Below are 16,061 nucleotides of genomic sequence, written 5' to 3'. Positions count from 1 at the left end.
ACTGGACAGGTAGCCTACCCAGTATACTGGCGGGAGAGGCCACCCTGCTCGGTCACCCAGGAACCCTGAAGCATCCCAGCGCCCCAACACCCAAGTGCAGGCACCTGGCAGATTGCTGCAGGGACAAGGAGACCTCAGCAGGGCCCAAGCAGCAGAGTGTGGGGGCTTTTTAAAAAAATATATTTTTAATTTGAATCCTGAATTATGTGGTACAATTTCGCATTGGCTGGGATTCCCCTGCAAACTCCCACTCCCCGACAGATTTTCCCCAGTTTACTACAATAGTGTAGTCCTTCTAAGGAATCAGAATTCCATTAGGCTCTTATTTCAGTGTCCCCTGACATTGTTGGTATGGACAATGTAAGGCAGTAAAGCATTCCATTGTCCACACATGTCCAGCAGTTTCACTGGGAATCCATCCTTCGTCTGGATGCAGGATGCACGTTCCAATGTTCCCCTACATCTGTATTTGACAGACCCCAGTACTCCGTCACTACACATTTCCACAATTGAGAAGTCATGAAACCAGGTCAACAACTGGTATGAGTAGAACAGCCACAACAACAACACCCACAACAAATTACATCAACATGAAAAAACGCTTTAAGGCACAGTTTCTGCATCAGCAACAGCTGGATGCCACTCTACCCCTGCAATACCTTCTAGAGGCCGACAGTCATCAGGCCAGCCTCAGGGTCCTTCTGTTGGAGGGGCACCCATGGTTGTGGGTGGCCTGGGTGAGCCCGTCAGGGCTGAAAGTAGTGGATTCTCTGGGAGATGGACTTGCATCCCTGGGACGAGAAGCGCTGCTCCTCCTTGGGGATGTAGGTCATTGTCCTGGCAACTCTGTCCAAGGTCTCTTCTGTGTATGCCAGGTCCTGGCTCAGGAAGGCATCGCGTGCACACAGCCTCACGTGGCGGAACTCCAGCGGCAGGAAGGGAACGAAGGTGTCGATCAGGTTTTCCTTCACAAGATGGCTGTGGCCAAAGCTGCTGCCTGAAACCAAACCCTGCAGAATGTCAGAGCTGCACGGTGGCTGATCTGGGGGATCAATCAGGAAGGCAGCCCTGGACCCATGTCCTGTGTGGTTCCAAGTCCCTGTCCTTCCCTGCACACACCCTGATGCCTCCAGCTGTGACTCACCATGGAGGCTTACTCCATGTGTGTGCAGCTAGCCTCTCCCTGGCCACTTACCTGGGGATGCCGCCATCTCAGCCTGAAGCTTGGGTCCCAGGTGATCCATGGTGATTTCTTCCCGGGACCTTCCCGCCTTCAGCAGATCCAGGACCGCCTGGTTGATGGCACTGCCCCCGAGGTTACTGGAAGAGACCAGTACAGCCTTGCTAACACTTGAGTTTTGAACTTGGCTTCCAAGTGGACTGCTGAAAGGGTGCACACTGAGGCACCCCCTTCCCTCATGGGAGCGCCCACCACACCCACAGGCCACACAGTACAGTCACCATCACTGTGGCCCTTGCTCATGCGCTCCTGACACCTGCTGAGGCTGCCAGCTTCGGGGAGCATAGGGAATAAGCCAGGCTGAATCTACATGATTCCCAGGATGCAGCAGGTGCTGCTGGAGGAGTAGCTGAGGTTGCAGAGAGAACCTCACAAGGAGATGTCTGAACACGTACAAAATGAGTGAGTGATCATGAGGCAGGCAAGGGCATGCATGCTGATACAGATGCATCAGGGCACCCTGGGATTCGGGGGCCATGAGCTGCTGGGAAGGGTGGAGACTGTACAAGCGTGGTAGGGGCTGGCACCAGGCCTTGGTCTACCCAGGAAGTGGACTTCAGCCTGGGAGACACGGGTGCCACGGAGAACCACTGATGGAATCTAGCTTGTAAGAATGGAGAGCTCATCCTTTCTACTTTCTCAAAAAAACATTCCGGGGGAAAAAAATTCTGGGGCTGCAGAAGATGAAGAGCCACAGAGGTGGCAAGAAGCCAGTGCTGGAGTTTCAGCCCACAGTTCACATCACAGTGACGAGATGAGGAAGACAAGGGTGGGAAGGACTTGATCAGGCCAGGAGGTGTAAGGTGATGACCGATCATGATGTACTCGAATGGCTGCTCGCACAAGCCACCTCTCCGAGGGCTAAGGAAGCCTGGAGGTGGCCCACAGTGCCTCAGTTCAGTAAAATGCAAGACACCTTGAGCAAAGGAGGAAGGAAAGAGCTGCTGGTGTCACGCCCTCCCACAGCCCCGAGATGCCTCACCTGCCCGTTGGAGATACAGGACGGAGTGGAGAACCAGCCGATTACCAAACTTGGACTGGAAACATGATTTTAAGAAAGTGTCAGAGAGAGGCTCAGAACCAGACTGGTAAGAAAGCACCAGGGGGGCCTGGCAGCATGGCCTAGCAGCTAAAGTCCTCACCTTGAAAGCCCCGGGATCCCATATGGGGGCCGGTTCTAATCCCGGCTGCTGCTCCACTTCCCATCCAGCTCCCTGCTTGTGGCCTGGGAAAGCAGTGGAGGACGGCCCAAAGCCTTGGGACACTGCACCTGTGTGGGAGACCCAGAGGAGGTTCCAGGTTCCCGGCTCCGGATCGGCGCAGCACCAGCCATTGCAGCCACTTGGGGAGTGAATCATCGGACGGAAGATCTTCCTCTCTGTCTCTCCTCTCTGTATATCTGACTTTGTAATAAAAATAAGTAAATCTTAAAAAAAAAAAAAAAAGAGCAAGCACCAGGGCAGGTGCTCGGGTCCGGAGGTTCAGGACCAACAGCCTGCCACGCAATCAGAGCTAGGTGGGTTGGTTTGTCTCAAGGTGGGGTCCTGGGCAGCAGGGCTTGGGTTCAGGCCCATTGATCAGCCAGGTGCTCGGAGCCACAGGGGCCAGCTAGCCCCAGAAGTGGGTGCCCAGGTCCTGAGGCTCAGGTCCATGGGCACGCCAAGTGCTCAGAGCTTTTCTCAGGGCTGGGGTCTTGGGCCTAGGGCCCTCAGGCAATCTGGCAGTGTGATTTTTAAAAAAAATTTATTTTAGATGATGCTTACATAACTGAAAGGGTGGGTTCATTGAAGGTCAGGGATCATCGTTTCCAAGTTTATCATTTCTTTTTCCTATAATGGGGAGAGGGAGGACACCAGGGAGGAGCCATACACAGACTCCCTACCACCCCAGCACCCAGAATGGGGAAAGATCACCCAATATTGACCCAGGGTCCTGATGTGGCATATGCTCTGAGGGTTCTGCGCAGGTGGTTTTGATAGTTCTGAAATTTTGTCAATCACACTGATCCAAAAATGAAGGAACACTTTCATTGTCCATTGGCTGACACAGTCCATCTTAGAGTCTCCATTCACCCAGACATTTGCTGCCTTGGTTGGGCTGGGGTGGTTGTCCAATCTGTTCTGTTCTCCTGCTCTGCTATGGTAACAGATGTCTTAAAGCCCCAATGGGTTGCCATATCTTCTGTGTGGATCTGGGCCAGCAATCCACTATTCCGTCTTCTCCGCTGAGAAGGATCAGTTCTCACAGGCAAGCCCGAGACCCAAGCCTGGTGACCTGGACTCCACTGGATTCCCCACCCCAGGGGCTCACATACCCAGCTCCATCACACAGGTGGATCCATGGACTTGGGCCAGGTGACCCTGGCCCCACCAGACTCCCCACCCCTGAGGCTCACCCAGCACACACACTGCAGGCAGGATCAAAGGCCCAAGAAGGGCTACTTGGAACCCTCCAGATACCCCACACCCCACACCAGGGCTCGTGTGCCCGGAACCCACCACACAGGTGGGCCCAAGATCTGAGCCAGGCAACATGGGACCCACAGGATATGCTGCTGAGGGTCTCACAGACCTGGCACCCACCATACAGGCAGGCTCAAGGCCCTGGGCCGGGTGGCCCAGGCCCCACCCAACACCCATCCCAAGGGCTCATGGACCCAGTACCCAACGTGCAGGCAGGCCAAAGGACATGGGCCATGTGACCTAGACCCCCCGGACCAATCACCCCAGGGGCTCAAAGACCTGGCACCCACTATGTAAGCAGTCCAAGGACCTGGAGTGGGAAACCTGAACCCCGCTGAACCCCCGCACTCCTGGGGGCTCACAGATGTGACATCCAACATGCAGGTGGACCTATGCACTTGTGCCATGCAACCTGGGCTCCCTGGAATACCTGCCCCCAAAACTCACAGACCTGGCACCTGCTGAGCAGGCAGACCAAGTACCCAGGCAGAGGCCTGCAAGATCATCCCCCCAAGGGCCTCAAAAACCTAGCACCCACCAAGTGGGCAAGTCCAAGGACTCAGGCCATGCTGAACACCCCACCCCTGGGGCTCACAGACCCAGTGCCCACCATGCAGGTGGGTCCAAGGACCCGGTCCGGGCGACTTAGACCCAGACAGACCCCGCTGCTCCAAGGGCTCACTGTCCCTGCCCCACTACCACCAGACTGAAAAATGCTCACCTCACCCTGGTATCCACCAGCATGTGCTGAGGGTGGAGGGCAGAAAAAATTAATCAACTACCCCAGTAAAGCTGGACAGCCAATTCCTGGGATATTGGAGGCTCGGAGGTGGACTACAACAGCCAATGGACCTTCGAAGGATTTCCTCATCCTTGGAGTGTGATATCAGCAGCATCTCAGAACTACCAAGACCATGTGACCAGAACCCTAGGATGACATCGGGTGGCTGTTCCCCATCCCTGGGTTCTGAGGCAGTTGGGAGGCTGGGCATCACTTCTCCCTTTGTATCCCCCACTCCCCTAGATACATCAAGAAGAAAAAGGAAATGTGGAAACATTGATCTCACCAACTTTCTCTTGATCTTTGACCCTTCCCACCCTGATCAACTAACTATGTAAACACTATCAAAATTAAAGTTCAAAAAGACCAAAAAAAGTGCCAGGCAATGCCGCAGGGCCCTCTCCCCAGACCAGCATCCACAGGCTGAGTCTTTGGGCTCTCCTTAGTTGGGGTTGGGGGAACTCAAAAAATGCCCCGTCCATGCTTCCCCCTGACCCTGCAGCCAGCAAGAGGACAGCTGCTGCCAAGTGAAGAACGGGACAGTGAGCTCAGGCAGGCCAGCCCCTCTGCAGTGAGACCCAGGGCCTGGTACAGCCAGGGCCTCCGACACCCCAGTCAGCAGCAGACAGAGCCTTGAGCCCTGACTGGCATTGGGCAGAGATCCGCAGCACACCCAGCCCTGGGCAGCAAGCTACTGTAGCTCGTTCATCTCCTTCGTTTCTGAGCCTAAAGCCAAAGTGGAACCTTGGAAAGAAAAGCAAAACAAACAAAACAAAAAACAGCAGAGCAGAACGGATGAATGGACCAGGGGTTGGATGGAGGGCGAGCCAGCCCTGGTCCGCAAGCTGCTGAGTGGGGCATGAACAGAGCTGTGCCATCTGGCTGAGGCAAGCAGATTCCTGAGGAGGAACACTCACTGATTGCAACACTTGTGGTATTTAAACAGACTATGGCATAGCGACACTGTGCAGCCCAATGATGACGTCACCCTGTGCTCCTGGTCCAGCTGGGCTGGGCTCCTCACCACAGTGAGAAAAGGAACTGAAGACCACATAGAAGTCAACTCAGACTTAAATGGTCTTCCCAACCCATTCCTAGCAATACTGTAAACCTAAGGGGCTTCATGAGGCCTTCTAAGCCAGGGTAGGAAGCTGTGGAAGCACGGGTAGGCATGACCTGCACGGCCTGGTATGGACTGCTGGAATGTGGCAGCCCAGCCTGGCACACACCTGCAAGGCCATCCCTTTCTAAGTGGTCCTTCAGGTTCCTGTCCCTGTTCCACATCCTGCTCGTGACCTCAAAGGCTCTCAGGGAGTCCACCAAACTCCATCTGGGGTGGTTAATCCAGCAGGTGGCTCTGCCCAGACCCCACGCCCACTCCAGCCTGTGACCACCCTTGCTGGGTCACTGGGGAAAAGGACAGGCAGGCAGGGTCAAAGAATATGACAAACACAAACGTGCCTGCAGACTGCAGGGCAGAGGGGATACGGGGACGGGATCACCAGGTCTCAGCAGACACAAGCATGACTTTTCCAGGTGAAGGAGCAGTTGATGGGAGAGGCCAGTGGGTGCAGGGCCAGGGGGAGCACGGCAAGAGGAACAGGTTGCTCAGGGAGAAGCGCAGGAATCCCTGTGACCATGAGGGAACCCCAAGACGCAGCCAGTGTGCTGTGTGTGCCGCCTTCTGAGCATCCAGATGGATTCTCAGCTCCCTGCCAACACTGCCTGGAAGCCTGTTGGTATGGGAGACCCGGGACCCCAAGGCGCATCCCAGGCCACCTTTCTGCTGCCACCTATGCATACAGAGCCTCCAAATGGGCTCTGCCTCTGATGATGGCCCAGGGACAAAACCGAAGGACAATCTCTTCACACTGCTCCAGGATACAACATCCCCCCAACCTGGTTCATACACATCCTGTGGGGGCTCTGCACATCTGTGCCCACCCCAGGAAGCACTTGCCATCATCCCATGAGAAGACCAAGATCTGGTCACATCTGCTCTGTCCCATGTGCCGGGTCCACAGGGAAGCGAGATGTAGCCTTCCCTCCCCTCCCCCTGCTCCATGCCTGAAAGAGTCAGTGGCCTCCTACCCCAGCCACACAGGGTGCCCCCTAGACCACAGGAACAGCCGCCCAGGGGGCAAAGGGCTAGCCTGCCAAAGGCGAGGTAGAGTGGGATAGGGGAGGAACTGGTTTCAGACCACGCCTGCCTTCCCCAGCCCTGGGCAGGGCGCTCACACCTGGGGCATCTATTGGACATAGCACCATCAGGGGACAAGTTCCCTGTAACTTCACTGCTCAGGGCAGCCATTGCCAAATCGCAAGTGCAGTGCCTATCCCCCAAACCAGCAAAAGGAGGAGCAGAAAGAGGCAGGGGGAGACAAGGTGGCCCTCCCTGCCAGCCAACACTCTGCCCAGGCCTGCGTGCCTGCTGCCCCTCAGAGCTCACCTGAGAAAAACAAAGATGCTTCTCTGAGGCCTGGCGCCCGGCTTCTCAGGGGCTCGGTGCTCCAGCTGCAGCCCCAGGAGCTCCAGCAGCTCGGGGTGCAGCTTCTCTGCTTCATCGAAGATGAACAGGGTCTGGCGGCAGCGCTGCTGTGCCTCCTGCATCTGGCCCAGCAGCCAGTCCTGCGTGGGACAAGGGCACCTAGTGGGGACCTGGGTGCACCTCCTGCCCACTTCCAGCCTCACCCAGACATGGGGAATGCTCAGGAGGTCACGCAGGACTGAGGACCCACCAATCCAGGCCGGTGGAGGCGGGGCAAGGACCTGGGCCTCCAACCAGGTTCCCAGATGATTCTCCCGCCCTGTCAGTCATTCCCAGCCCAGCTGGCAGCATGGGCCAGTTCTCTCTCCCTGACCAGGTCCTGTCTTCTGGGTGCAGCAGTCAGGTTGTACCAGGCAGGAGAGGGGTTCAAGGAGCAGAGTCTCCTGGCCTGCACTCCCCAGGACCTGTCTGGGTGGGGCTGAGCACACCTACAAGGCAAGCCTGCCAAGCTTCAATCAAAAAGACCCATCAGCCTGGCCTGGAGCAATAGCTCAATAGGCTAAACCTCCACCTTGTTGCGCCAGATTCCATATGGACACCAGTTATAGTCCTGGCAGCTCCACTTCCCATCAGCTCCCTGCTTATGGCCTGAGAAAGCAGTAGAGGATGGCCCAGTGCCTTGGGACCCTGTACCTGCATGGGAGACCTGGAGAAAGCTCCAGGCTCTTGGTTTTCGGACTGACCCAGCTCTGCCTGTTGTAGGCATTTGGGGAATGAAACAATGGATGCAAGGTCTTTCTGTCTCCTCTGTAAAATTGCCTTTCCAATACAAAGAAATATGTATTTAAAAAACAACCCATCTCTGCCAGCACTCATGAGAACCGGGCAAGGACCTTGAGGACAGCTCCCACCCCAGAGCTTCATACCCGATCCATCTCCAGCCTCCCAGAATTGCCTTCAGCTCCCAGGTGAGCGTGTGTGTGTGTATGTGTGTGTGTGTGTGTATGCGTGTGGTTGCACACACACAGGGCAGGGGAGTGTACACAACAATGTTCAGAGCAGGAAGCTGGCATCCACAGCAGCACTGCCACAGTTGAAGTCACGTGGTTGTTCCTGGGAAGGCCCAGCTGAGCGGCACCCACTTGCTGGTAGGGCAGCTGGGACTCAGGACAGCTCACTGTGCTTTAGCCCTACAGGCCATAGAGCTGGCACTACGGTGCAGCAGGTTATGCCTCCTCTGTAGCACCAGCATTCCATATGGGTGGCAGTTCGAGACCTGGTTGTTCTACTTCCCATCCAGCTCGCTGCTAATGGCCTGGGAAATCAGCACAGGATGGCCCAAGGCTTTGGGCCCCTGCACCATGTGGGAGCCCTGGAAGATTTTGGCTCCTAGTTTCCAAATGGGTAGTAAACCAACATAGAAGTTCTCCTCCTCTCAGCCTGCCTTTCAAATCAATCAATTAATCAGTACTTTGAAAAGAGGACACAGCTTGGGAGTGGAGCATGACACCTCCATCTTTCCCCTAGAGACACCCAGAGCCTCCCGTGAGTCAATGGAACAGGTGCACCAGCTCTGTACAGGTGCACTTCCTGCACCTACACCCTCCCCGAAACCCCTCCAGAGCACGCCACCATGCAAAGAATGGCTGTTCTCCGAGTCCTGGTCCAGCCTGGACACACGTCGTCAGGCTGCCCCATACTGCAGGCCTCACCTGGTACAGATCCACGTACTTGGAGTGCGGGAAGTGGATTGTGGCAATGAACACCCTGACACAGGGGCTCTTCTGCCCATCCCGATATAGGTTCTCTGCCAATATCCGGGCCACAAAGTTCTTGCCAGTCCCCGACCAGCCGTGGAATGACAGAGCCAGGGCCTTGTCTGGCAGTGGAGTTTCCAAGTAGCCTCGCACCGTTTGCAGGACCAGTGCCCGGGCCAGATGCTGGCCATGCAGTCTCAGGCTCAGGTCTGAACCTAAGCCTAGGAAGTGAGGAAGAGGAGGCCACATGAGACACAGCCACCACAAGGCCCTTCCCGCTCTGTGGCTGCCGGCTGAGCATCTGTCTGGACACTTTGAAGAGAGTGGGATGCTCACTCCAGCCGGCCTCAGAACGCGAGGCAGCAGGAAGGGCTTTGGGGCAATTTTCTGGAGAGTCTGAGACCAACGTGGAACTCAAGGCGGGGTGAGTGGTTCTGTCACTGCTTGCGATGCCCCTATCTCACAGCACAGTGCTGGCTCTGAGTCCTGGCTCTGCTTCCTGCTACTGGGCATCCCGGGAAGCAGTGAGTGGTACCTCCAGGACGTAGGGGCTGCCACCACGGAGGAGACCCGGATGGAGTTCTGGGTTCCTGGTTTTGGTCTGGTCCAGGGCAGGCTACTGCAGGTGCTTACAGATGGATGCTCTCCCTGTCCCTCTGCCTTTGATGTAAGAAGGAAGGAAGGAAAGGAAAGGAAAGAGTGGAAGATAGGAAGAAAAGAAACAAACAGAAAAAAGAGAAAAATAAGGAGAAATAATTGAGAAAAGAGAGTAGAAGAAAAGAGGAAGGAAGGAAAGGAGGGAGGAGGAAGGAGAAAGAAAAAAAAGGGGGGCGGGACTTGACAGAACTGCCCATAGGAAGTCCTCCAGGTAGGGTAGCCCGGGCTGTTCTGGGATGGAAACCACACCTGAGCCTGCCCCACGCCCCTGGCTCAGGACTCCAGGTGACTCTGATGGGGAAGCCCCATGGTATGAGCTCTAATTCAGGTTAGCAGACACCTGCTGAGGGCAGCCAGGGTGCACACACAGGCCTTCGGCCAGGCCTTGCTTAACCTGAGCACGAGGCAAGAATATGGACACCAGGCTGTGCTGCCTGCTGGGAGGGTGAGGAACCATGGCCAGCTCAGGGTCCCTGGTCAAACACCCAGAGCCAGGATCCCTGGTCAAACACCCGGAGCCAGCCTGGAGACCAGGCTGTGCTGCCTGCTGGGAGGGTGAGGAACCATGGCCAGCTCAGGGTCCCTGGTCAAACACCCAGAGCCAGGATCCCTGGTCAAACACCCAGAGCCAGCCTGGAGGAGCACCCGCGGCCTCACAGGTCAAAGTGTGTTACGAACACGCCAGGTGCTGCACAGAGCTTCCAAAAGGGCCCTGCTCGTGCTGTGTTCTCACAGCTATGCTGAGTGTCTTCTTCTTTTAAGAGGTATTGTTATTGCAACAGCAGATTTGCAGAGGGAAGGAGAAACAGAAAGATCTCCCATCCACTGGTTCACTCCCTAAATGGCTGCCCAAGCCGAGCTGATCCAAAGCCAGGAGTTAGGAGCTTCTTGCAGATCTTGCAGGTGCTTGCAGGCAGAGGACTAGCCTGTTGAGCTATGGCAATGATTTTTCTATGTGACTGTCTTAATCATTGCACAGGGCAAACTGAGGTAAACGGCCCATGCAGAGGACTGCCCCGAGGTTGGCAGCTGGCAAAGGCCAGACGAGGAGCCCAGTAGTACAACAACTTGCCCATCCAAGCACTAGAGAAACACTGGGCATGTGGAGGGCAGGGGCCACCTACTGACTGCCCGCACATTGTTCTGAATTGGCAGAAATCCTAATTTAGGCCTCCAGACCTGATCTGCCCTGTGGCCTCACACACTGAGCCCACTGTGGCCCTCAATACTCTGTTGTCACATTTGTCATTGACACTAAGTGACCTGTTCTTAAGGTGGGCTTCCTTTGGCTAAGCTCCCCCCCAAAAAAAGCTGGCAGGGCTAAGGGCATCCCTGAGTCTGGTGGCTAAGACTCCTGCAGCCCACAGCACACTATCCTGCTGTAGTGCTTGCCCTGGTTCCTGATTCCAGCTCCCTTGCCAAGGCAGCCCCAGGCAGATGGAGGAGAGCGGCTAAATTCCTAGGTTGCTGCCACACACATGGGAGACCTGGGCTGAGAACTCAGCTTCTGGCTCTGGGGCCACTGTGGGCATCTGGAGAAAGAACCAGCCGTGTCTTTCTCTCTCTCTCCCCCAGGGCCTGGCTCCGAGGTCTAGTGGCTAGATCCTCAACTTTGCACAAGCCAGGATCCCGTATGGGTACTGGTTCATGTCCCGGCTGACCCACTTCCCATCCAGCTCCCTGCTTGTGGCCTGGGAAAGCAGTAGAGGACGGCCCAAAGCCTTAGCACCTGGCACCCATGTGGGAGACCTGGAAGAAGCCCCTGGCTCCTGACTGAATCGGCTCAACTCTGGCCACTGTGGCCACTTGGGGAATAAATCAGCAGATGGATCATCTTCTCTGTCTCTCCTCCTCTCTGTGTACCTGACTTTACAGTAGAAAATAAATAAAGCTGAAAAAAAAAAAACACTCTAGGGGTGAGACTGCTTCTTGTAAAAGGGGAAGTGTTTTTTCTGCTGGAGACTGACCCAGTGGTTGTTCATCAGGTGCAGTACTTAGGGCTAAACATAACCCTCTGAAAGTCAAAATGCAAACTGCCCGGTGCCAATCAAGCCATCTGTATCCAAATAAACAGATCAAAACCAAACCTGGGGAGGGGGCAGGTACTTGGTGCTGTGCTGTGGTTACACTTGCCACTGGGGAGGCCTGGGTGGGAATCCTGGTTCAGCTTCCTGCTGATGCCCAGGTTGGGAAACAGCACGTGATGGGAGGAAAAGTTGGATCCCTAAGGATTAGATGGGAGACTTGGACTCTAAAGGTGTCTGACTCCCAGCAGGAGGCCACAGGCAGGGGAGGTGGCTGGGTCCAGGCAGGGAATGGGAGGCCAAGATGCAGGGACCAAGCTCTCAGTTGGCCTGAGCCATTTAATGAAAGGCAACCATGGGGGCTTCCCGACCCTGGCCCCTGATGGACAGGTTTTTGTAGATCTTCCTAAATCAGGACGGAGTGGCCTGTGACTGGTGTCACGTGGTAGCCTTGGGGGGAGCCTGATACTTCCAGGAAACCCAATAATTGAGTGTCTAGTGGGATTACAGCTGACCTGGGTCTCCGGATGGTGACTGCTGCTAGGGGTGGGGGTGCCCGGGCACCCTCCATTTCCCGATCTCCCCTGCTCCTCCTCAAGGCCATAGGGAAGGAGATCCCAACCTGTGATGTTGTTGGAGATTCTGCAGTCGTCAGAGTCGCAGCAGTCCCGGAAGCGGCAGTACCAGGCAGCTAGCATATCCACATACCGCTGGCCCAACACGGGCAGGCTCCAGCCTGGAAAAGGAGTTGCCATTGGACAGGTGGGGTAGGGAATGGAGGGTGCAGGGAGTAGGGCTGAGGAGATCCGACCCAGGACAGCCCTGCCACTCCCATTTATCCCGGCCAGGGAGGATCCTGAGTTCAGCTTCCAGGCTCGGCAGGTGCTCACACGCGGCTTCCGGGAGGGAGCTGCCGGGTGGGCGAGAGCGCCAGGAGAGCCCCCAGCCTCAGAGCCATCCAGGAGGAAAAAGGCCAGCACCTCAACCCTCTGGCCGCCGTGGCGGGGCTGGAGTGTGTCTGGAGGAGCCGCGAGTGGAGGCGCTGCGGAGGGTGCCATGCTGGGTTCAGGGGCGTTCCGACGGGCTTGCCCTCCCGACTAGCGCGCACGTCTGGCGGAGAACGGGGGGATGTCCGGTGACGGGTAGCTGCGGGACTGGATCTTACCTAGGGGTGTCGCGGCAACCTCATCCTCCTCGCACTCTCCGGGCCACACCCGGCAGCTGAACAGCGCCCAGTACCGCCTGGAGAGGGCCCCGGCCGTCCTGAGCTGCTGCTGCAGGTGCTGTAAGCCTGGCCACGGCGATGCCCAGCCCGGCTCCTCGGCGCCCTCACCCGGCCTCGCGGCACCGGGGCCGTCCGGAGCGCCCGGGTGCAGCAGCAGCAAGAGGAGAAAGCAAAGGCAGAGGGGGCGCCGCGGGCCGCGAGGCATGGCCGGGCCCAGGAGGGGAGCGCCGGCCTCCCAGGCCCAGCCCTCTCCGCGCGGGCGCCGGGCGTGCGGGGCGGGCCCTTCCCAGGCGCGGGCGGGGATTGGCGTGCTCTAGGCGGCCGGCGCACCAGCTGGCTTTCGGGCCAGCCCCCGACCAGCCTACGGGAAGTGGGCTATTCCTGGCCTGTGATGCTGGTTGCAGACGCAGACTAGATGAGCTCAGGCCTTGAAATTGTCCCTGCCAATCACCGTGCTGTCATCTGGGTCCCCTCTGACACCCCCTCCGAAGTATGTCAAATATGGACAGCATTCATCCCACCCCTGGGAGGAAGCTGGGAAAGGCCTCCCACTGGGCCAGGGGGTGTTGGGGGGTGAGGGGTGGAGAAGAGGCTGCTGTTGGGAGCTTGCCTGGACTTGGCCTGGGCTTCCCCGGCAGAGGGAAGCGAAACAGCAGCACACAGCTATGGGTCCCCAAAACTAGTGGAAGCTCCCGAGCTCCGGGCCAGCGGTTCTCTCTGGAAACCCCCAGCGTCGCGGAGGAAACCATAAGGTTCCCTTCCAATGGCACTGCATCTTGTGAAAGACAAGTTTGCACTCTCTGCACTTTCTTAACTGGGTTTACAGTTCTCCCGTGCTTGGAACTGGGCAGCCCATCAGAAGCCATTGGCAAAGGACTTGAGGGCCTTCTTCCCTTGCAGGCCTTATTACTTTAAAAGAGAGAGAGAGAGAAATTGAAAGACAGAGTGACCAGGAGAGGGAGGTGGCCCATCCACTGGTTCACTTCTGAAATGGCCAGGGCTGAGCCAGCACAAATTGGAGTCAAGAACATCACCCAGGACCTAAAGACCTGGGCCGTCCTCCACTGCTTTCCCAGGCTAGCAGGGAGCTGGATGGGAAACAGAGCAGGTGCAGAGATCAAGACATCTGCCTAATGACACCTGAGTAGCGGCTTTAAGGATGGGCATGCCAGGCAGTGCTGGGCCTCAACCAGGATCACAGGCAGAGAGCCACATCTGTGGGTAACAGCCCTACTCCTTTGATGTGGATTCACTGCCCCTCCGCCCCATCTCTTAGCTTGTGATTCCAGAGAGTTGGCAATTGTTCCTACTGTTAACACAGCTACCACCTCCTTGCTGACTCAGCTCCTGCAAGGACCAGCAGGCAGAGCTCCCTTGACCTCGGTCCTATGAATCCATTCATCACTGGTCCGGCTATTATCCTGGGCTTTTTTTTTCCCTCCCAGAACTTTCAGGGTTGATCACACTGGAGGGGATCACACACACACTGCTGCCTCCACCCCCTCCCCAACAGGACTCACTGCCTTTCCTCTCCTGGACTGAGAACTAAGGGACAGCCGCCCAGCTCCTTGCTCTGGCATTTGCAATGCCAACTGTTCTCTACCGGCCTGTGATTGATGGGCCTGCCCCATGCTTAGCTAGTAACCCTGCCAACAACTGGCTCTGCTATGGGTAGGTGGGCAATTGATGAGCTGCCAGGAGCTGAGGACTGCCAACACCCATGCCTCACACACCAACTCAAGTCTTGTTAGCGCCCAGGCTGGTGGAATATGCCACTGCACAACTTGTTCCTCGCCATGCAGCTAAGCCCCACTCTACAACCACCCTCCCGGAGACCGCCACCCCAAACCCTGCCTCCTTTTAAGGGTCAGCCAGGTCCTGCTGCAAGCACCACCCCTTATGCTGTGAAAAGGAGGACCCCATGGGGCCAGCCTGCAGCAGCAGCATCCTGTATGGGCACTGATTTAGTCCTGGCTGCTCTGCTTCCGATGCAGCTCCCTGCTATTGCACCTGGGAAAGCAGCAGAAGATGGGCCAAGTATTTGGGCTCCCACATTCAGGTGGAAGACCCAGAAAAGGCTCCTGGCCCTTTGGAGCAGGCCAGCTTCAGCTGTTGTGGCCATTTGCGGAATAACCCAGCAGGTGGCTCTCTCTGCCTCCCCTAGTTCTGTAACACTGCTTTTAAAATAAAAACAAGTGCATTTAAACACACACAGAAGACCCCTGCTTGGGTGGGGACTGTGTCCTCTCATGAGGCTGTTGTTACGGGGTACGAGCGAGATCACACCAGACATGTCTAAGGTTCATTAAGGAGTCTTCATTAACCAAGCTTGGTGATAACAGAACACACTAGAAACAGCAAATCACAAGTCTATACAGCAATGCAACAAATCATAATCCAACCAAACATAACCCCAAGTGGAACAAATGGTCATTACCCTTAAGTCCATCCCTTAAGCTGAAGACCTATGTCCCAGCTTCCCCAACAATATATGTAAGAGACATGCAACCAGCGACCTGGACACACTTACAGAGCTACAGACGCTCATCTTTCCCTGGCTTCTCTGCCCACATTCCACTACTGCCAGGCCTCACCTCTCCTGGAACTCCTGATAGGACACAAACCAGAAACAACATTATTATATCCATTGTCCCATCTAAGCAGTACGCAGGGACCATGCTCAGGGGATTACCTGTCCTGGGTCAGCCAAGAGTGGGGCGCCAGAGCAGCAGAAGCACCTGATTCTAAAGAGAGTGAGCCTCCCCACCCCTCTTCACGGGCCTTTTAAAGGGGCTTGTGAGGGGAGTGGTTACACAACAGTGCAATACCTTCATCTCTCAGTTGCTAGGTGAGTCACAGGTGGGCAGTAGTGACTACCTAAGTGTTGTGGGCTAAGGAGTTGATTAATGCTCCTTGGGATGGGCAGGAACAGGAACTGGGCTTGTAGCTAAAAACACCTAGACTAATTGGACACATTAGTATCCAATATCCTGGCTAAATTAGAACATGGGGGTGGAGTATACAAGGAGAAGTGAAGGAGCAATAAAGCGAGACTTCACAGAGACTTCTACCATCACTGGCTACACAGCATAACACCATTTGCATTCAAGTCTGTGTATGCTGCCCCGGCCTTCTAGTAAATCTTGCTTTTCTGCTCACGTTTAGCTAAGTTTCCAAGTGTATTCCTACACACAGGAAGGCAAGAACTTGGACTAAGTCCAGCCAGCTATCTCCCCGAGCCGAACCCGGGCTCCCAATCCTGACACCTCAGAGATCCAGCACACCTTGGGATTCCATGGCCTGTTCACCACTGTCTCCTGTAGGAGCACAAAGGCAGGACAGGCATGCTCCAGGAGATGGTGACCCCCGTTCTCCCTCATTCCAGGAGACCACCAAGACTCGGGCTAGCCATCCCCTTTCAACATCA

The 16,061-nt window shown here is 56.0% G+C and overlaps 1 protein-coding gene across 1 annotated transcript; it reads right to left on the bottom strand.

Annotated features, from left to right (window-relative positions):
- Positions 1-591: 591 nt before the first annotated feature.
- TOR3A (torsin family 3 member A) lies at positions 592-12,871 on the bottom strand. The gene is made up of 6 exons (XM_058660725.1): positions 12,575-12,871; positions 12,032-12,145; positions 8,684-8,949; positions 6,933-7,111; positions 1,196-1,320; positions 592-997 (listed from the first exon to the last, which is right to left on the bottom strand). The coding sequence occupies exons 1-6, from the start codon at positions 12,837-12,839 to the stop codon at positions 747-749; spliced, it is 1,200 nt and encodes a 399-aa protein (XP_058516708.1). The 5' UTR covers positions 12,840-12,871; the 3' UTR covers positions 592-746.
- Positions 12,872-16,061: the final 3,190 nt, after the last annotated feature.

The sequence above is a fragment of the Ochotona princeps genome, chromosome 2 (genome assembly GCF_030435755.1).
Source record: "Ochotona princeps isolate mOchPri1 chromosome 2, mOchPri1.hap1, whole genome shotgun sequence".
Lineage (NCBI taxonomy): Eukaryota > Metazoa > Chordata > Mammalia > Lagomorpha > Ochotonidae > Ochotona > Ochotona princeps.
This window is presented reverse-complemented; position numbering and strand designations above follow the sequence as displayed.